The sequence below is a fragment of the Oncorhynchus masou genome, chromosome 17 (genome assembly GCF_036934945.1).
Source record: "Oncorhynchus masou masou isolate Uvic2021 chromosome 17, UVic_Omas_1.1, whole genome shotgun sequence".
Classification (NCBI taxonomy): Eukaryota; Metazoa; Chordata; class Actinopteri; order Salmoniformes; family Salmonidae; genus Oncorhynchus; species Oncorhynchus masou.
The window spans coordinates 31,079,054-31,101,921 of record NC_088228.1 but is presented as its reverse complement, the minus strand read 5'-3'; the positions used below and the strand labels follow the sequence as shown (position 1 = coordinate 31,101,921).

Below are 22,868 nucleotides of genomic sequence, written 5' to 3'. Positions count from 1 at the left end.
CACAGCTCTATGTTTATCCCATCCCTCTAGAAACCCCGCTATGGGATCTCCAGGGCTTTCCTCACTCCCCAAGTATGTATGCCAATGAAAGAAACACATGCTCCACTATTATTTATAGATTTATTTGTTTATTTATTATGATTATAGTTTTCCTGAAGGAAAATGTTGACTTAGGCCCATCTGAACATTATAGAATTTATGTTCTATGTTAAACTATTCTCCTGGATTTGGGTAGGAGTGGGAGCATGTGAAAAAGGTGGGGATTTTGAGCGATTGGCTTTGTCATGTGAAGTTGACATTTTTATGATTGGGAACAACGGTTGAAAACCTCCTGAGCCAGTTATGATCCTTGTCCAGCTCATCTTGCCTCAGACAACGTCTGCTAGGGTTCTCCTCACGGTGGGAAAGAAAGTGCTAGCAGAACCTCCTGACTAGTGGCAGAGCGGTTACAAGTGGACACACTTAAGGCTGTATTCAATCTGTGAAGCTGAAGTGTTACATCGCGATAGAAATTTGAAGGCAATTTCCGATTGAGCCGACGTAGGCAGCGTTTTAACATGGATGCAGCCTCAACTATGTCGGGAACATTGCCTTTCAATTTCAATCATGACGTAAAGCTGAACATCCGTGATGCGGATTCAGTAGAGACGTTACTGTCTCGACTAACTAAAAGAACATTGCCGAACATCTTTAAAATAAATTGTCCTTGCCTTGGACCTTTGCCTCTCGACATACGACGAGTAAAGGCAAAAACAAACACCCATCATTAGTCATACGTGTTTACTAACTATTGATCCTCATTACCATGGTGTCAGGTGCCATGAGTGATATAGGTTGCTAGTAGCTTCAAATTGCGGAGTATTTATCAGTTTGCTCAGACAGCTAACTGACAGAAAGATGCCAATTCTATCACATAACACGCCAGCATTAGAGGTTAAACAAAGGAAGTCCTTGTCTTCACAGCAGATACCTTAGCAGGGGTCACAACCAGATGCGCAAGTCATTTTCCTCTGCCTGGTGCATTTTATTTTGCTCCTGTTTTGAGAGATGCTGAGCTCACATGTTTTTCCAGGCGTGGGGGACAAGTGGGAACCTTGACAGGTACTTGACAACAATCAAAAACAGTTGTAAACAGGGGACGTTATTGGGCAGGGTGCAGGAAGTGAGCGAGCTAAGGCAGTACTGCCTAGCACAGACCCCTCCTATCACACTTTCCAGACAGGAACTAACTTTTTCCCAAAGAGCTAAAAAAGACGAAGAAAAAAAATCTAAATGCACAGACCTGTATGAGCTAAGGTGTTTTTACAGGGCAGGGAACTCACTTCCTGTTTCATCCTGAGATCGTCCTTGGGCAAAGAATGTACGGTTGAGGCATTCTGATGAACGGTCTGAAGTCATATGGACTGCTGTGTACTACTGGTAAAACTCTGCATTTTTCTGGTAATTGTTAAATGTCTGTTACTGACCAGTCTCGACAGTCACTTTTAGGTTGCATTCTAGCTCTCCAAGCAGCAGTAGCACACTTAGTAGCAGCTAAGCGGTAGCTATGGCCATGCACCTCTTTGGTCTCAACACTACATTTAATTACAGAGGAATCAACTAAACCACAATCAACAGTCCTCAGTAAAAACTTCTACAAACTATAAGAAGTACACTATCCTCTTGTAGGATGGGGGAGGGCATGATGGGATGTAAGCATTTAACAATTTTATGCCATTTTCAGCAGTTCAAAGGGTTTTCAGTTAACATTATCTCATAGCCTTCTTCACTAAGCTTTGAGCATCTTGGGCCTATCCGCCTATCCTATTGTGTGCCTCAGCAGAGCAGAAGGATGAGAACGATGGAGAGAAAGAAGGGGGAGGGGGTGTATTTGAGGCTTGTATTCGATTTTTGATTTTTGAGCCACAGACTCGATTTTTGTTAGTCTGTGCTCTAGTGGCACCCACTTCCTATATGGTAGCAGCTGTCAAAACGTTGCTTGATTACAGCACACCACAGAGCTACAGCTCGTATTAGAGCCTGGTACTGGGCAGGAAGTATTGAGGGGTGGGGCCGAGTGGGGAATATTCAGGCCACACTGTTCCTCGGGGCAAGGTGAGTAGGACCCTGGGGAGGCACTTCTAACACCAGGGCCCTCCTGCTTGTAACTTTAGTGGCTGGGTAATACAACTACACATGTTGAGGATATCTCTGGGTTTTTCCAGTGATGTTTTAGGTATTAGAACAGATACACTCCCCGTAATTGAGTTTTGTTTTTCGCACTCTGATGTGAGGTTTTTTTTTTTTCACTGATGCAGATTCAGGGACTCTAGGTCTCTTTCTTTTGGATTAAGTCAGGACTTCCAGGCATGTGCGCATTGAGCCATGAGAAGCTTCGTCCACGTAGCTTGTTGAGAAAGAAAACTCCCTTAATTCTTTACACATCTGGTAGGGGAATTGAGTTTGTTTAAATAATACTAGTTCAACAGGGAGATTGTATCAGTTTTGGCAAATGTGTCCAGTACGGTTTAATCCAAAAGAGAGTGAAATGTTTATGTTGATATCCTATAGTAATGAGCTACAAAATAAATGTGTTTGACTTTCTGGTAAGCAGACACCATGACAGATTGATAATGTGTACTGTACGATGAAAGACTAGGGTTGTAGGGCTTGATAGTCTCATGCTACCCTTGGGCGTCGAAGGAAGACATTTGAAATGTCCTAGCAAAAAGAGGGTGCGTCTCCATGATGTATATGGCAATCCAACAGGAGTCGGTATCAGATTCTAATGAACACTTATCTCAACATGACGTAACACGTCGCAGACATGGCCTTTCTTGTCCGTGACATCAGTCCACGAAAGGGGATGCAGAGCGTTTTCCAACTGAGAGTGGCTCTAATAGCCGGACGTACTTGTCTTGAATTTGATGACGGAGGTGTGTACCGCTCCCTCTATTGAGCTCCACTACTCTTAAAACCCCTCCAAGTCTCCAGAACTCTTAACAGCTTGGAAATACTATTGCATATTGGAACCTATATCAACAAGTCGCTTTGAGTTATGGGTAGAAGGAAAGGTGGATTATTAGTGGTGTAGAACTTTTACTGTTTGCTTGCTTCGACTTGGACCAAACTCCTCTTAGCAATGGCTATATAACCACTGGGTATGAATGAGACCAAACATTCACATAATTTAAAAATTCATTTATTATTTCAGGTTTTCTTGCCTTTGTTATACAAAGATGTTAAATAACTTAAATACATTCTTACCAGTCATTCGTGATCTGTTTATACCTACAAGCTATACACATGAGGTAGAGGACAATAATTTAGGTTCCCATAAGACATGAATAAGTGAACATGGACAAAGCTTTGCTGGTATAGTATTATCACAAAGAGGAATAGATGTTTGTTTTGTTTATTGGCAAGCACAGCACAAATCCTAAAACAAATGTACACAGTGAATGTGACCCTCTCATCAGAGTATACCAAAAGTTGAATGAGTTCACACCAATACCACTCTGCGTTTGGTCAGTATGTTTATCTGCACAGAAGGTTATGTTACGGGGTAGAGACAGAACCCATACACCTCTCGCCAACCCCTCAAACAAACTGATCACGCTACAAATCGGAATGCTAGAAAAATACTTGCGAATGTACTGTGCGATGTCAATTACATAAAAGCACCCAGCTGATTACGATCGTTTTAATTGCCTTTAGAATTGCCTTCAGATGTGTTGTATATAACAGTTGAAAAGGGGAAGAGAAGTGTTAAGTTACTAAATTTGTAAGGATTTGTTTTGTGCTTAGGAACTGCAAATGTTAGAGTTATCTATAGAAACTGACTTATAGAACTGACTTATAGAATACACTGCCTCTTGAAGCCTCCACCCCAAAGAAGCAAAACACTCATACAAGCCTAAAGGAGTAAAAAAAACAGGTATATAAAATCAGTTTTGACTTTACGTTATTTACATTAAACACATGCTCATAAAATATCTCAAAATAATTTATCTTTCTTTTATTTTCACTTTTTCTACAAAATAGATTTTTATACATGATCCACTGACAACTACACAGTGCAGAGCTATGAGTTCAAAAATAGAATATGAAGGACTAAGACAATGACAATTGAGATACAACCGTTGCATCATGCCGTCCTTTGTCTTGAAAAAGAAAATGTGTGTGTGTATATGTACAGTATAAAACATACAAAATACATGCAATGTGCATCCTGTATTCCTCTCGTCATGACTCTGTTGACCTTTTATATACGTTCAATAAATTACCACTGTAGAGAACCAGTCTTGTGCAGAGGAGCGTGTGTAGAATACACTCACCAGAAGCTGTGAGAAGCAGGCATTTATGCTCGGGCTCCTTAGCAGAGCCATTATGGATTCCATGTAACGTGCAAAGTTCTATGTAGGTTTTGACCATTCATTATTTGGCATGTTTGGAATCCAGCTCTAGAGGATGAACCAACCAACCTTCGCTAGGCTAGACGCCCTTCTCAAAGCATGCTGCTTGTCCTTGATCAGTCACGGTGGGTTGAATCATATATCAATCCTGTGAGTGTCACCGCTTCTAACGCAGCATGCCAATGCCCTCGAAAATAGCTCGGACCACAGCTATCTACTAATGTTTTTTCACTTACTGATGATCACGTACAATCAAAAGTTTTCAGCAGCAATGTACTCCATATTCATGATTTAGCCGTAGGCTTATGCATCAACTTAAATTTGACCACTTGCCTTTCCAGCATCAAACGTCTTGGTCCTAACCTCCTTATTGCTACCAACTTCCTCTTTACTTGCCTGTGAGATTTTACCATGTGCCTCACTCTTGTCTCTATACCACAGGAGAATAAACCATTGTTATTTACAACAAGCAAAAGGAAAATACAAACATATGCACTGTTTATACTCATAAATACAGGATCTTTAAATACTTTAAAAGGGGAAATGATAAATGACTTCTGGGGCTTCAGTGCGTGAATGGGGCTATCTTACAATGTCGGGTTCCTCCCTCAGTAGTTCATTCTCACCCACTTGAAACAGGCAATGGTTGTATATCTAAAGGGAATCTAAGGAGGACTTGGCATCTCATGAGTTATTGTGGGTGTTTTAGAGGGTTGGCTCTGCCTTTTCCACCAGTCATTTGAAGCGTCAAGCATCCAACATTACATTTTAGACATGTACAGCATAACAGTAACCTGCCAGAGAGAGAATTACTGTCAAAACAACACGAAAGGAGATTGTACCTTTGCAGTCGTGGAGTTGTGGTAGCCATGCCCCAAAAACAATGGATAGACAATGCATAGGCATACAGCTAGAGCATACATTTGCTTTGTCGTCGCAAACACATTTTGTCACCTTGTTGTTGCGAGCGTCAGCGGGACTATATCTAAAATACCAAATTTGCTTGAGGGTGTAACTGTGTAAGCCATTTTTCCATTGGACCATACTGTTCATTTTCAATCTCCACCGTTAATACTTGAATGGGGGGGTGTAGAGAGAGGAAGGAAGGATATGAGAGAATATTGTTATTATAGTATTATTACAGGCAAGATTTGCTTTTCTTTTTTTAAATAGAGGGCTAAGTACCAAGAAGCTGTTATAGTTAGAGCACTATTCATCTGATTGGAAGATGCATTCTCCACTGGTCAGGCGGTCTCCTGTTGTCACGGTGACAGCAGTAGACACTAAACTCAGAAAAGCAAGTCCATTCTCTCACTGAACTTTCATTACATACAGGTTTTCATTTTTCTTTTTACCATCAGTCTAAATAAGATATAGTGGTTTCAGTTATTCCCTGAACATTAGTTGACTTCGCTCAAGGCCAAGAGTAGCCTAAAATGACTGGCAAATGTATTCACCAACAATTTCACTCTAGTGTAAAAGAATCAAAGACAAATGAGCGTGTTTTCTCTCCTCGTGAAGGAGTAGTCCCAAAGGGTCCATAAATGATCCACAGAGTGAGACAAAGGACACACATGTGCTGCTTTCCAAAGGGCCTTGTCAAAACAAAATAAAAAGCAGAAGAGAGCGTGAACACACAAACAACAAAGCATTTGTGTGGTTAGTGGTTTGTTGAAACATATTCAGATAAGTAGCAAGTGTATATAATATCATTATAATACAATTTAATTTATTTACATACATATGCATACACACAGGGGTGTGTGTGTGTAAATATGTGTGTGTAGAATTCCTCTTACACCCTGTCTTCTTAACAGTTTCTGAATATGGTTACCATGACTGCCATATGAGTTGTAATTTGACCCACCTCTTCACCCTCACTCGCTAACACACACACACACACACACACACACACACACATTTCTACATTGGGCAAGGCCCAAAAGCCAGTCTTTTACCATTACGGTCATTCTATTGGATCCTCATTAACAGCATGCTAGCTGGAGACAGCGGCCAAGTGCTGCTTTTTCTCACTGACACATCTGACTGCATGTTGAATAGGTGAGGTAGCCTTACTCCAAAGCTCCAACTCTGCAACGAGAAAACATGAGACTCATGTTGACCCTGTTGTCAGACAAGGCCAATCTCCTCCTGCAACCCAACCACCATTGGCTGGGGCCACAGGGTATTAAAACAAAACCCATAGAACAGAAAATCCCTCAAAGTGCTTATAAAGGTCCTCCATCTCCGTCGTCTCGCTCTCTCCTCTGCCGCAGAACTCTCTCTCTCTCTCTTTATGACAGTCACAAGGGGGTTGAGTGAGAGTCAAACCTCTGTCCTAGAACACCATTCACCCCCCCCGCCCCCCTTCACCATCAACAACCACCCTCCACTTGCTGAGTCCGGTCAGCGGCAAGGGGCGAGCAGGAAGCTAAGACTGGGCTAACCTTTACAGGTGTAGACCTCTTCTCTCTGTGTGCACTGCTTGCATTCAACGTAGCAGCACCAGCGCACCTGACACTGGCATGGCCGGGTCACCACGCGGCTCTGGGTGTTGTGGCCCCTGCCGCAGCATATGGCGTCGCAGTTCTTGTCCTTGTAGCACTTCCTGGCCGAGGTGCCCGGCGAGTACTTACTGGGCCGACAGAAGCTGGGCGAGTCCTCGATGTGGAGCAGGTCCATGGTGCGTGGGATCGGGTCGTTGCTGGGGCCCGTTGAGGGGTTCTGCTGCTGCTGGGGCCGGGCCTGGGAGATTTCCCCCTCCCCCGTGGCCTCGTTGGTGGAGCTGCCCACCTTCAGTGAGGTCTCATAGCGCTGTTTCAGCTGCTTGCCGATCTCGTGGAAGGGCGAGAGCTGCCTCCAGCACGTCTGGACGGTGCAGGAGCCCGAGACGCCATGGCATTTGCAGGTGGTCTCCACCCCTGCTTTGATCACCTGGTGGTGGGAGAGGAGAGGGACATACAGTCAGCCGTCACAGGGCATCAAAGGGACTACCTGAAATGACATAATATTAACTTTGACCCATTTTGCACTTTGTATGGACAGCAAGGTTTCAAAGAAGAAGAAAATGACCTAGACTCCCCTGTAATTTCTGCAGCACAATGGGCCTATGTAGTAAGTCCTAATTTCATAAGAAATGTGTCCAATATGAAGCCTTTACGCACACAGAACATCAGTGTATTAAAATGTGAAGAGAACAGAGGCCATGATTATCTTCTCTGTGTATACTCATACATACCACAGAGTTAGACGATCTAGAGCCTCTAATTATTGCTGATATACTGCCATTAACATAATACAACATTGACATGACAACAATGTCACATTGTTGTCACTCCCCAACCAAAGAATCTTAATAAAAAATGTGCTACACTATAAGCAATAGTTTCAAAGATAATGTTTGTGGGTGGGAAGGTGTCGATACGGACTGCTACGATAACATTCGGTAATAGAGTTTGATTAAAGTCATCATGGTTATTCCTAACAGTAAGTGGAGGACACGCTGAGAGGCACTTTTTCAGAAGAAAAGATCCATTGAGTTCCTCGGCCATGGGAAAGAAGGAGACAGAAGACTCAGACCCTGGCCCCTGTTCTTGGTTTGTTTTAAGGTATGCGGGAGTCAAAAACCCCCAAGGTCCATCTCTTTCACCAGGCCAACTTCATAACTCTCCTGTTTCGATTCAAGTGGGGGGGGGGACTTTAGGCTAGCAAGTGTAAAGCTAAACAAATCCATTTTTTATGTCAACTATGTTGAGGCCTGACGATTTCTCATAATACATATAACGGGATCTACCCAACAGACGACACGGAATGTGGACTCGAGTTGAACTTGAGAGAACACCTCTGACCATTAATGCTCGACCAACTTTAACTTGTGGGGGTGTGAACGGGTGTGTTTAAGGCTCCTTGTTTGGCCAAATACAGCACTGCACTGAATAGTACATGTTGCGACGTTGCTTGAAATCTCTGTGGCTGGGAATGGTTCATTTGTGTACAGCTCAGTCAGCATCGGCCGACCACAACGTTAAATTAAAGGTTATGTGTTAAAATCCATAACGTGTATTCTCCAGAGGAGGCCTGGAGTGGACAGACGGTCTCTCTCCGGTTCTGTTCTCACACACTGGGAAACAGATGGGGGAATATGAAATAAGTGCTGCATTATTCGCCGCACTTGCAGTTTAGTTCAGGGAAATGTGAAGTGTCAGCTTTAAATGTTCTAGGAATTCCAGAGGCTGGCACATTCCAAGATTTGTGCTTCATATGGGACGTAGTACACCTCACTAAATCTGAAAATAAGAAAAAACCTGGACCAAAACAGTGTTGTAAATCTTTTATCACAAATAAAAGAACCTGAGAATGGCTTTGGAGAGCCAGGCTGAAAAGGAAGAGCACACACCACGGGTCTTCGGGGAGAGGTTTGTGTCTGCTAACATTTGGGGAAGTGTGCTTCTGCTATAATTTATATTCATGCTAAAATTAAAATGGCTACAATAGGAGAAAATCTGAGTCAAAGTAGCGGCTGCCAGGACCTTGAGTTTGCTTTGGCTTGACATTTTAACACCATTCTCTCTTCTTTTTGATTTTACTATTTTAAAATCACGTCCAAGTCGGGGAAAAAAAAAACTCGCTCCCTCACCTCAAACAATTGTCGAATCTCGCTAAGGCACAAACAAACGCAATTAAATCTCTAATTTGAGAGGGAAAACCAAAGTTTGATTAACGTGTGGCCTCTTGACTTTAAGCAGTCAATTTAAGTGATTTAATCTGGCCTTTCATCTCACCATTAAGTGGGATGCTTGAGGATCTGTAGTATTTGTTTAATAACCACAGCATGTGGGTAAACGATTCTCTGTCGACCATGGGAACATAGCTGTAAAAACTCTTGTCATTGTTATTCCTCTCGTGGTCACATTAAATTCCTCTCTGGTCATTTTCACTGGTTCTGGTCATTTTGCTGTGTCTTTAGAGACTGAGGTAAATTTGGAGAACAATAATTTACCAACCCTACATTATATAGTTGTCTGTAGGAGATTCAGAAAATATTCACCCTAGAATACACCCACGGATCTTAACCATCTCAAGACAGGACAACATAGGCCTACGTCCTTAAAGTAGCTGTACAGGGCAAAGGTATAGCAAACTACACTGTCAGTCAGTCAATCAATCAATCAATCAACCAGCCAACCCAAAAAATATTCATTGTTTTTGTTTTACAGGAAAAGTTGTGACAGAAGGGCTGTTAGCGGGATACACTAATTACTGTATCCCATAATTCAACAAGATGAAATGTGCCGCGTCATCCAACACGGCTCCCCTCCACACTCACCTTCATGCCCACGTTAGTGTTGTGCATGTCCACGCGGGCACGCAGGTCCTTGTTGGAGCGTTTGCCCAGGAAGTCCTTGACAAACTTGTTGCTGTACTTGAGGTTGTCACCACAGCCGCCCCACTGCCAGGCCTTGCGGTTCTCCAGGTCTGGGGCTTCATCGCAGGTGCAACGCTCCATCCGCCCGGCGCTACACGCCTTGGCCATGGCGTGAGTCAGGCCTGCTGAGGAGACGGCGTACAGGAAGGCTGTCTCCTTAAAACCTAGAGTGAGGTGTAGAGCAAGAGGAGGGATATCAGCTACCAGCTTCCTAATGGACACTCAAAATGAGCAATTGAAAGTTGCCATTATTGTGAAAATACACTTCAGTTTTCTACTGTACTATCTACTATGGCCTCTCTCTACTGTACTATCTACTGTACTATCTACTGTGGCCTCTCTCTACTGTACTATCTACTATGGCCTCTCTACTGTACTATCTACTATACTATCTACTATGGCCTCTCTCTACTGTACTATCTACTATGGCCTCTCTCTACTGTACTATCTATTGTGGCCTCTCTCTACTATGGCCTCTCTCTACTGTACTATCTATTGTGGCCTCTCTCTACTATGTCCTCTCTCTACTGTAGTATCTTCTATGGCCTCTCTCTACTGTACTATCTTCTATGGCCTCTCTCCACTGTACTACCTACTATGGCCTCTCTCTACTGCACTATCTACTATGGCCTCTCTCTACTGTACAATCTACTATGGCCTCTCTCTACTGTACAATCTACTATGGCCTCTCTCTACTGTACTATCTACTATGGCCTCTCTCTACTGTACTATCTACTATGGCCTCTCTCTACTGTACTATCTTCTATGGCCTCTCTCTGCTGTACTATCTTCTATGGCCTCTTTCTACTGTACTATCTACTATGGCCTCTCTCTACTGTACTATCTACTATGGCCTCTCTCTACTGTACTATGGCCTCTCTCTACTGTACTATCTACTATGGCCTCTCTCTACTATGGCCTCTCTCTACTGTACTATCTACTATGGCCTCTCTCTACTGCACTATCTACTATGGCCTCTCTCTACTGCACTATCTACCATGGAATTACAAAAATGTATCTCCACCTCCACCCATGAACGTCAGAAAGGAGTTCTGTAAGTTGAAAACATAACATTTATACTTCTCTATGAAGTTGGAATGCTTTACTTTCCCTACCTCTTTTCAAAAGGTTGGCTCTGTAGCGCCCCTCTAAGGTGCAGTTCCACCTCTCAAAGCGGAACTGGTACTGGCACTCCAGGGCACTCATGCTGATGGCCTCCATGAGGGTCTCGGCCACGCCCGGGTCCCGTCGACACATCCGCCGCTGTTTCTTCTCCAGTTTGAGCCGGTCACACAGCTTGTAGTGGGCCCTCCCCACGTTCTCCTCAGGTTGAGAGCTCAGCGGTAGAATGGACAGGGGTTCATTACCTGTCAATCTGGGGAGAGAAATAGACACCCCTTAGATACTGTCAAATGCTGCTGCAGTACCCAAAGGTCTACCTAAGGCTCATTACAGGCATTACTTGTCAATCTGGAGTTGAGGGGGGGAGATGTTGTACTGTAACACACTGTTTGGAGGGTTCGGAGAATGAATAATAATTTATGGGAACACTCAGTCAGTACAGTGGACTGAGAATATGTGGAAATGGTATGCTAAGTCCCAAACATAGAACGCTGACCTTTATGGTCTAAGTCAGAGCTGGTTAATGTTCGAGGGAATTTGGCTGCAATTGTTTGAAGGTTGCAATCGACTTAATGGTTAATGTGCAGGGGACTGCAACGCTTTCTAGAGATTGAGATCAACATTCACCATATGTGTGGTGTGTCTGGGCCTCCCGAGTGGCGCAACGGTCTAAGGCACTGCATTGCAGTGGTTGAGGCATCACTACAGACCCGGGCTCGGTCCCAGGCTGTGTTACAGCCTGCTGTGACCGGAAGACACATGAGGCAGCGCACAATTGGCCCAGCGTTGTTTGTGTTAGGGGAGGGTTTGGCCGGATGGGATTTTCCTCCTACTGTGCTCTAGCGACTCCTTGTGGGGGGTGAATGCCTGCAAGCTGACCTCAGTCACCAGCTGGATGGACACATTGGTGTTGCTGGCTTCTGGGTTAAGCGAGCAGTACGGCTTGGCTGGGTGGTGTTGTGGAGGATGTGTGGCTCTCAACATTTGCCTCTCCCGAGTCCGTAGGGGAGTTGCAGCGATGGGACAAGACAAACCACTAATTGGGGGTAAAAGTAAAATAATATATTTAAAAAATAAAAGGATAGGCGTGGCTGTGTATATAGCACATTCTCAGAAGGTGAAGAGCGTTCTGTGCTGATTTGTCTCTTTTTGGGTAGCTACCAATAAGGTTGCTCGTCATAGCATCGCTGGCTAGACAGCTAGCTAAATTGACCCAGGTTGGTTTAAGGACATGCGTTTGTAAATTCACTCAAGGGTGTCAGAGTGAGCTCAGAGTGCGCTCTGGGCGTTGGTAATTTCAGTGTGCTGTCAGATTGTCCGTTAGTAAATTCACCGTGTTTCGCTCTCAGAGTTTTCAGAGTGCACACTGGCGCTCTGGCGGAGTAGGGTTGATTAGAACGTTCTGACCTCAAAACGGAAGTCAAACACCCAAGCTAACTGGCTAAAGTTGGCTAGCTTCCTAGCTAATTCCAGACACAAATGAGAACACCTCACTCTGAACATTTGACTTGCCATACAGAGCTGGTTAGAGTGTTAGTGACTGTAACTGTGTATTTTTAATGACGTTTTTTTTTGCCAGTACAGAGCGTTCGGATGATATGACAGATTTAAAACAATGGTCCCACACATTCAATTTGTCCGTCACATCACAGGCATGCTAAACAGTAGCCACAAACCAACAGATACATTGCTTAACATTTATATCATATCCCGGGGACCGTGACTCACGGGGACCAGCGGTGTTTAGATGTAAACATGATCACACAGCAGGCTTTACACTCATTATAGAATCTCCATACAAACGTCCAGTATTCAGGACCCTAAAGCTGCAATTCATTTGAAATATAATGAGTATAAGCTTAGTTTCTAAACACGGTATAGGAGGAGAACATGTGGTAGAGTTGCACTCCTTTCGTCAGTTTATTTAAAGGAAGTGTATATAAAACACACAAGCTAGCACCGGGTCTGCCACATAGCTGGCAAAACCCTCCCTGACCAACTAGTTTTCTGAGGTTGCGATGGATGGGGAAAGCAGAAGCATTACTTTCACAAAAACACGCAGGGGACATGACTGTCAGCCATTTTGGTCACACCATCTGACAGGATTGGCAGGGTAGTTGCTCATTATGTGCAATTTCAGGGCCTCTTTTTACACTGTTAAAGTAAAAGAGAAGAATACATGGATTTACAGAAGAACTCACAAACACATTCCTGCAACGGGCCCGGGCACATAACGCCATTACTGAAAGAGTTTGATGCCTTTTAAGTGTCAACATTTCCCTGCTAATATTGACACCAGCTAACAATCTGAGGTTGCCCTGACAACAACCGTAAACAAGGGATAAACTTATTAGATGTACTCTGGAGATGACAATGGGAGGTTGTTTCTTCTTCTCTCCTCTATATAACTGAACTGCTCTGCTCAGTGACACACGGTGACCTGTCTCTGGCCTCTGCCATCAAAATGTTGACATTTATGTTGTTGAGCTTAAGTGAATATCCCTTCTATCAATCTTTGATAAAACAGGGGAGGTTTACTTTATCTGACTGCTTTAGCATGTTATCAGGAGAGCTGAGGAGGAGAGGATCCTAGTTTAATTGTCATGTCTAAGTGAATCCTGCTGTGTCTCATTCACAAAACAAAGCTCTGATTATGCCATGTTCAATGAGAGGCCCATGCAGATCTCACCAGTCACATGGCCAGAACAGGAAGTGATAGCTAGTCTAATAAGTAACTATGAACCGAACAGTAACTTTTCAGTGAGGAAGGATTCAGGCCAGATCTGCAAGAGTAGGACACAAGCTAATGAGAGAGAGAGTGAACAAGACACAGCCAGCCAGTCAGACACTATTAGCATTTAGCTAGCGTGTTACTGCTGCCAATGAACCAGAAACCTATTCAATTCCATTTCCAGCCCATGAGTCATTTGGGTACAACTATTAACCAAATCACAGCCATAGAGCTTCCTTCCAGATGTCCCAGGCATGGACCGTGTTGCAGTGAATGTGAACGCTGATTGATTCACTGTCTGTACCTCAAGAGAGTTACTGTGTACTTCTCCGGTCTGTGTACTTCTCTAGTCAATGGTGCTACACGTTCACTTACGACCTAATTTGTCTTCTGTCACCATTCAGAACCAAACGGCCTCACTGAAGAAGTCACAGAGGTCATATTACAGAGAGAGAGACATATTTTAGATCTGATAATAACTGATTGTGAAGTGTTTCTCCTGATCCAAGATGGCAGCGTACCTTTAGGGAGATATTGTGTTGGATATAAACCGTTCTTTTTCGCACATTGTATCGCCGGAAATGACTGGTAATGACTGGTAAAGGCATCCAGATTATAGATTTGTCTTCGGTGAAGGGAAACGTTTCTGTGGAATAGGTCATCCAGAGGGATGGTAAATATGTTTTTGGGTACGGGATGTCATCTTTAGGCAGGGAAGATCAATGTGTAACATTACAGTCAAATGGCTCGTCTCTCTTTTTTGCCTTTCCTAACTTGTCTGACTACTATAGATTTCTTAAATGGAAACCTGGCAAGCTGTGTCTTGACAGAAATGGTTCTCCTGGCTGGCTTTAGGGAGGAAAAGAGCTCAAATACATTGTAGGGTACTCTGGTCTGACTGTGCCACATTCTGCACTGTATGTATAGAGACACTCCATACATACAAATGCTATATTTATCCATCTTAATTGTTATTCCTTTTCATTCTATGTGTATCCACTATGTATACAACACCGTGAGGAGAAAAAGAAGGAACTCGAGCAAATTGTACCAGTTGACGAACTGTTAGAATCGTGATTGACGAACTGTTGTAATCGTGACTGACAACATTTCCGCAACATTTCTGCTGTGGGCTGAGGCTCAATATTTGATTGATTGCAACACCATTTAGAGTACCTGGCTAATTAATTTCGACATGTCATCAGGAGAGCCAAGATAATGTAAACTCCAGCCGTGATAAACTCAAGTCCTATGATTGATGCCTGAAATGCAATAACATACAAACTTAACAGAATGTAGATATCGCTGGGGAAATTAAATCAGCAACGTTACCCAGGAGATGCAAAGTGGAACAGATTATTTGTGAAGCTTGGCAGCCACAGTAAATGAAGCATATATTTTTTTTTTATGATTTAAAATTCCTAGAGATTTTACAGTGGTATGAATCCTGCTTCTGAAGAATGTAAGAGCAATAGAAACAGTAACCGGGGGCTGAAATATAGTCTATGCGTTGTATAGTACGCAACGATTCAATTATGTTAGGTACATTTGTTGCTAATGGCATAACTCTAGAATGTTTACTACCTGTTGCACTAAATATACATAGGCGTGCCATTATTATCAATAACAACAGTGGTGAAACCCCCACGGACAAAAAGGTTTTCTTCATGTTCCTGAATCCTATCACCATGGCGTGATACATTCCTCAACCACTACTGTCACTATCACCGTCTCCTTAGTGTTACCTCTCCATAGATCACAGATGGCTGCCTGTCTGGCCCTCCAAAACAAATAAAGTCAAATAAAATGCAATTTCTCAAAAGTGTCTTTGTGCTGCGACGTCTTTGTCTGAGGGAAAAAAAAGATACTCTGAAGCTGGAGGGAGGCCAGAGACAACATGAATCTTTTGGACTACTGCTCTGCTGTTACTGACTTCCATTTTTGTTGTTGCCAGTTACCAAGAAGGCTGGGGGGCAAAGTGTGGATAGGAGGAGAAATTTCAGAGAATGGAGAAACACTTCTTCAGGTCTCGGGAGAATAAGCTACTGTGGCTCCATTCTTGTGCATGTTTCCGCTCTGTGGCAGACCAGTGTATAGTCAAATGATATCACAGATGTGCTTTAATTTCAGTTTCCCCCGTCTTCTAAAGGATTTCTTATATCTAGCTGTGAGGCTGTATTTTAAAGGTTTTACTTTTTGGGCTTTTAGAACACTGACGGAAATTATTATTTTACTTCTTAAAGCTATCCTAAATATGCACAATGGTAGTTCTAGTGCTTTGATTAATTGTGCCACTGCATATTTCCTAACAAGCACATTTGACGAAGTGTAAGACGAAGAAGGAGAACAAAAAAACATACAGGTAAATCAAGTAATCACTTTACCGCCATAACGTGACCAAAAAGAAACCCAACGTCACACATACTCAGACAATGCTGAGCAGAACCCAGTGTCACACACTCAACAGGACCACTGCTGGCTTCTGCAGAGCGAACTAATCTATTTAAACTCACTTAGAGCACAGGATGGAATCAAAAGGAGAGTACGGTGCACATCTTTAGTCAAAAAGTATTTATTCTAAATCCATTTTGGACACAGGACCTCATAGCTTCTGGTTAGGAATAATGGAAAGCCTAACCACAATGCCTTAATCTCTATGGTCCTGAAACATATGAACTAAAGGGAGTATAGGTTGCAGGGTACGGTGCTACTGCTAGGTCTATGTCTTACACATTAGAATGTAAGAGCATGTAGACCTGTGTTTTTCTATCATGAAGCGTTTTAGGAGGCTGTTTTTGTTTGAGGTGTTGGCACAGCAACACACATGGAACATAACACCAACAGAGACATAATAAAGTTCACTATTATCCTACGTGAGGTAGGATTCTTACTGCTGTTTTCTCAGCTTGGCTTTTTAAACTCACTCACTCACACACTCACACACTCACACACAGACATCATCGACCCGAGACTTCAAAGGAGAATAATCTCACTCATTGCCTTGCCTTTCCCCTCCCTGCATGCACCTTTCACTGGGTAAACGAACAGTGGAGTTTGTTTAGGCATTTCTCTCCACCTGTCAACGCTTCCCATTGCCCGGGACATTTACTTCATATTAATGTTTCAATGCACAGAATGGCAGAGTGAAAACAACTCAAATCATCAAATCAAGTAAACGTTCATTGGTCGCATACACAGATTTGCAGACGTTATCGCAGGTGCAGCGAAATGCTCCAGAATGAGCAATGTCAGGAATATAAGTATACATACACTATATACAAAAGTATGTTCACACACATTCAAATTTGTGGATTTGGCTCTTTCAGCCACACCTGTTGCTGGTAGGTGTATAAATCAAGCACACAGCCATGCAATCTCCATAGGGAAACATTGGCATGTGGAATGGCCTTACTGAAGAGCTCAGTGACTTTCAACTGCCACCGTCATTAGACCGCCACCTTTCCAATTTCTGCCCTGCAAGAGCTGCCCTGGTCAGCTGTAAGTGCTGTTATTGTGAAGTGGAAACTTCTAGGAGCAACAACAGCTGAGGCGCAAAGTGGTAGACCACACAAGCTCACAGAACGGGACCGCTGAGTGCTGAAGCACGTGGCGCGTAAAAAATCGCCATCTGGTTTACGCTTAGTGTGACTATCATTTTGTTTTTCAACAGGACCCAATACACCTCTAGGCTGTGTAAGGGCTATTTGACCAAGAAGGAGAGTGATGGAGGGCTGCATCAGATGACCTGGCCTCCACAATCACCCAACCTCAACCCAATTGAGATGGTTTGGGATGAGTTGGAACGCAGAGTGAAGGAAAAGCAACCAACAAGTGCTCAACATATGTGGGAACTCCTTCAAGACTGTTGGAAAAGCCTTCCAGGTGAAGCCGGCTGAAAGAATGCCAAGAGTGTGCAAAGCATTTTGTTGACGTTGAGGGTGAGGTTATTTTCCTGGCACCACTCAGTCGGGGCTCTCACCTCCTCCCTGTAGGCTGTCTCATCATTGTTGGTAATCAGGCCTACCACTGTTGTGTCACATAGAGATGAGCTTGGGGGGCAGGCACTATGGTGTTGAAGGCTGAGCTGATAAGTTCTAATCGTCACCATGGGAACAACATCCTCTATGCTCTTCCTGAAGAACCCAGTCACCATGTCACTGTATACGCTGATACTATTCTCAGAGGCGACCTGGAACATTTCCCAGTCCACGTGATAAAAACAACCTTGAGGCATAGATTACAATTGGTCGCCTCAACATTGAACAGTCCTTACCACGGGTGCTTACTGTTTAAGTTTCTGCCTATAGGTGGGGAGGAGCCAAATGGAGTCGTGATCTGATTTGCTGAAGGGAGAGTAGGGGAGGGCCTTGTACCTGTCCCGGAAGGGTGAGTAGCAATGATCAAGAGTTTGTTATGTCCGGGTAACACAGGAGATGTGTTGATCAAATTTCGGTAAAGTTTCCTCCTATTTTCTTTATTAAAGTCTGTGCTGTTTCCAGTTTGCACATAGTCCATTGTAGTTCCTTGAGAGCCATCGCAGTGTCGGCTGGGGAAAAGTATATTGGGAGGTAATGCATTCAGCATTTGATGGTGAGGTATTCCAGATTGGGAGAACAAAAGGACTTGAGCTCCTGTATGTTACCACAATCACACCATCAGTTGTTAATCATGAGAAGAAAAAAACCTGGAGAGTTCTTTCTTTTGCGCAATGGATGTAGAACCCCACAGCTAAATGGATGGGGAGAGAGACAATATTCCGTAAAACACAGTATGTTACAGTTCCTGATGTCTCTCTGGAAGGAGATCCTCACCCTGAGCTCGCATACTTTATTGTCCAGGGACTGAACGCTAGTGACAAATACACTCCAAAGCGCTATTCTCTCCGGCATCTGCGATTTTGTGCAGCCCCCAGGATGACTAGAGCTGCCTCAAGTTTTAAAAATGGTCCAGGTCAGGGAAGTGGAATTTCTGGTGACCGCCAATCTAATGTCAAAAAGTTATTTTTGGATGTAAGTAATCATACAAAAAAATGATGTAAGAAATAACACGCCAACAAAAAAATACTGGGAGCGAGAAACAGGGTGACCGTGTCTGTCGGTGACATCTTATTGACTCATTACTGTAACGCTCGTCAAAATGTGTAGACCAAGGCGCAGCGTGATTTGAGTTCATCATCATTTTTAAAAATGTGAACCAGCAACAAAACAAAAAAGAGAAACAAACAAACGTACAGCCTTGTAGGGCTCAAAAGCAACAATACAAAAACAAGATCCCACAAACAACAGGTGGGAAAAGGCTGCCTAAATATGATCCCAATCAGAGACAACGATAGAACCATACCAGGCCAACAGAGAAATCCAAAAACTAGACTACACATAGAAATAATAAATTAGAACACCCCCCAGTCACGCTCTGACCTACTCCACCATAGAAAATAAAGGCTTTCTGTGGTCAGGACGTGACGATTACGCAGGGTGTGTTTGTGTGTGTGTGTGTATTTGTGTGTGTGTGTAGCCACACAGCCCTGGGTCCCTGGTGGAAATAATGTATTCAAACTAAACGTTGCCGTCATCACCCTTCTGTGTTCATGTCAGAGCCCCTACCATGACCCTGGCCTGCACTGTCGCTGCACTGGTTAATATTATGGCTGTTAATGTCGCCCTTCATCTGGGGTTTATAAAGGGTTTTGAAAGTTTATTATGGGTTACATGTGAAGGGGTAGTATAAGAACATTCAATCACATATTAGCAGCTTGATAATCCTTGATATCACATAATCTTTGGCCTAATATAATTGCTCATATTAATGAGTATGTAATCACTAGGGACGTCAACGTTAATGTGTTAACGCATTACATGTTTCTTGCCGTTTGTTTTGTTGACGCCATTAATCGCCTCTCCATTTCTTCGCTGCATGGAACATTTTAAGCACAGAACACAACAAGGAACACAGCTACAAACAAGGCTAGTCCCTTTCTATCTCTGGGGACCGTGTGCTTCTAGCTAAAATCCGTTTTGCCCAATATTACAGGGAGCTATCGTTTCATTCTCAGACACAGATTCTTGCGTATGTTCCTAGCTGCTTTAAATGACTCGTGGGATGCTATTCTTTGGTTTGATAACAAACAACATTGTTTTGCCAGTCATGTTACCTACTCAGCCAGCTAGCTAGCAACGTGATAACTTGACCACTAACCAGGGCTAGGCTATGCACACATTTGGATGGCACAGGGGGAATTCAAAAGGAATAGGCTACTCAAAGAGATGCTTCATAGAGTGGAGTGTGTATGTGTGTGTGTGCAGGAGTACGTGAGAGAGAGAGAGGGTGTGGGAGGGATGTAAGGGTGTTGTAGGCATATAAGTGTGTAAAGTTAACTGAACAGTAAAGATGGTTACAGTGTTTTCATAACATTGTTGGATTCAAATGCACTTTGTATTCATAGAGCCAGTACTTTTTCCTGTAGTCACATTTAGATGGCCTGAAGCTGTAACAGTACTTAAAACTGTGTGTGCATGTGTGTCTGAGAGAGAGAGAGAGAGAGAGAGAGAGAGAGAGAGAGAGAGAGAGAGAGAGAGAGAGAGAGAGAGAGAGAGAGCGCAAGTGTTAAACTTCAAGGACATTGATAATAGGGAGGAGGCCAACTTAAACATTGGGAGCATTAATAGCTTTATGTTACAGTGTCGTTTATGGTGAAAACGCTATTAAAACCTTCTAATATAGATAATTTTGTGTTTCCGTCCCTCACGATCAAAGTATGCCTGTAACTCGGTGCACTGCTCCTTAAATGGAAAAATCTTTCTTTAGAGCCAAATTTGAGCAAATTCTAAAATTGTGATTAGCTACAGAAAAGCATGCGATTAATCGGAAATATGCAAACACATGCAGAGATTTTGGCTCGTCAGTCACACGTCACAACAACTGTATGTAAAAAAGGGCCGCTCAGTACAAATTCTGCAGTCACATAAAAAAAACATGCGGTGACAGGGAGAGCTGCAGTGCAACACACTGATCGCTCTGTGACAAATACGCCCTTTCTGTTGTGAACTACATGATGACTGATGAACGTAAGACGGCAACAATGCCTATTGCTATTTAGATCTCCACAGATTGCTCAGTAACAGTAACAACAAATGATAACTGACCCCCCCCCCCCACCACCACCACCACCACCACACCACCACTCCCATCAGAGCAGTGTTTTTTTAGACTGCACACCATTGGTTGTTTTGAGAGTTCCAGTAGAGATTCGGGACAAGGCATTTCATACTACACTTGAGTATCATTGTCTCCATTGCCCATGCATGGTTATTCTGGTTGCACTGGTTGGTCAGCAACATTGGTTGAAAGTTTTGTCACAAAGCTGACAGTCAGACAATACACTAAACACATTCCTACATGTACGTGTGAGGGAGTTTGTTTTGTGAGGAGCACAATGGCACAAATGAACTGGGGCATATACTGTATGTTAAAAGTTAAAGGTCTTGAGTACTTCAACTCTCCACTGCTTTTCATAGTTGAGGTCAGGTTCACTACGGCTTCTATATATCAGACATAGGCTATTGAAGGTTTGACAAATGTGCAGCTAGTGTGTACCCTTTCACCATCTCCACCCCACTTGACCAACAGGTTCTGTGCAGGTACTGTACATGTGACTGCGTGTCTGCGTTTGTGTGTGCATGTGGGCGTCATACGCGTGTGTGCAGCATTTGTACGTTTGTCTGCATTTTGTGTGTCTGTGTGGGTGTGAGTGCATGTGGGCGTCATACGCGTTTGTGCAGCATTTGTACGTTTGTCTGCATTTTGTGTGTCTCTGTGGGTGTGAGTGCATGTGCTGCTACCTAAAGTCAAGATTCAACTTTGGCTGAACCCACCCAATCAGCAAAATCAAGAAAAAAACATCTCAATCGTTATCCCGATTTTCATACGCCATAGCGTTTCTGTACCACACTGGGGTATACACTATTACAGAAGGTGCACACAAGGGGTGTTATTTCCCTAAATATATATACAGTACCAGTCAGAAGTTTGGACACACCTACTCATTCAAGGATTTTTCTTTATTTGTACTATTTTCTACATTGTAGAATAATAGTGAAGACATCAACACTATGAAATAACACATATGGAATCATGTAGTAACCAAAAAAGGTTTTAAACATATCAAAAAATATTTCACATTCTTCAAATTACACAACCTTTGCCTTGAACACTCTTGGCAATTACAATTGTTTCACCTTTATTCCACAAGGCAAGTCAGTTAAGAACAAATTCATATTTTCAATGAGAGCCTGGGAACAGTGGGTTAACTGCCTTGTTCAGGGGCAGAACGACAGATTATCACCTTGTCAGCTCAGGGATTTGATCTTGCAACCTTTCAGTAACTAGTCCAACACTCTAACCACTAGGCTACCTGCTGCCCCAATCTCTCAATTGTTTTTTTTGGGGAGGGGAACAATAATTTAGGCAACAGGGATCTTGATCCAGGAGGAGGGAATTAAATATTTGTGCTGTAACCAAGAAGGTTGACCTTGACATCTAGTCACTTAGTAAGCAAGTCCGCAAACCAAATGCAGAGATAGAGCCCTGAGCTGGATTTAATTTATTTGACATATCTTTGATTTCTTATAGTTATACGTAATTCATAGCTAGCTATAAGCAGTGGCGTAGCACGCACTCCCATTGGTATTTCAAAATACCCCGGTACACGGTATAAACGGTATACCGTCCAACCCTCGTCTCAACTGGCTGGTGTCCCTAAGGTCAACTCCCTCCCTGTCTCCCTTTCCTTCCCTACCCCCCTAGCTCCTCCACCTTTCCCCCCCTTTCTCTCTTTCCCTCTGCCACCCCCTCTGCTCTCCCATCTCCATCCCCTATCCCTCCCTCCGCCCTCACAAGGCTGCCTCCCCCCTCCTCTCCCCTTCCTCCTCCCTTCCTACCCCCACAGGCCAATTTACTCTAAACAAATGCCAATCATTCCCTCCAGCTGTTGGCTCAAAACAAAGCCTGCTCCCAGACAAAGCGAACCACCCAGCTGTCTTACTAAAGGTAACCCAATGGCAGGCAGCCAGACAGACGTGTGAAAAGTGTGCAAGGAAAGCAGACACAACCATTGTAAGCACTCCCCTGTCCATATAATCTTAATCAATATGATCAAAAAGGCCAAACTGATCCCATATCAGCACTCCTGTAAGACTGT

At 43.4% G+C, this 22,868-nt stretch overlaps 1 protein-coding gene across 1 annotated transcript in view; it reads right to left on the bottom strand.

Moving 5' to 3' along the window:
- Positions 1–3,165: 3,165 nt before the first annotated feature.
- LOC135558846 (protein Wnt-9a-like) overlaps positions 3,166–22,868 on the bottom strand; it is a 30,402-nt gene continuing 10,699 nt past the window's right edge. Inside the window, exons 2-4 of the mRNA XM_064993015.1 lie at positions 10,935–11,194; positions 9,721–9,983; positions 3,166–7,328 (exon numbers count right to left, since the gene is read on the bottom strand). Of these exons, the coding sequence (XP_064849087.1) occupies positions 6,837–7,328; positions 9,721–9,983; positions 10,935–11,194 (1,015 nt within the window). The 3' untranslated portion in view covers positions 3,166–6,836. The remainder of the gene's footprint in view (positions 7,329–9,720; positions 9,984–10,934; positions 11,195–22,868) is intronic.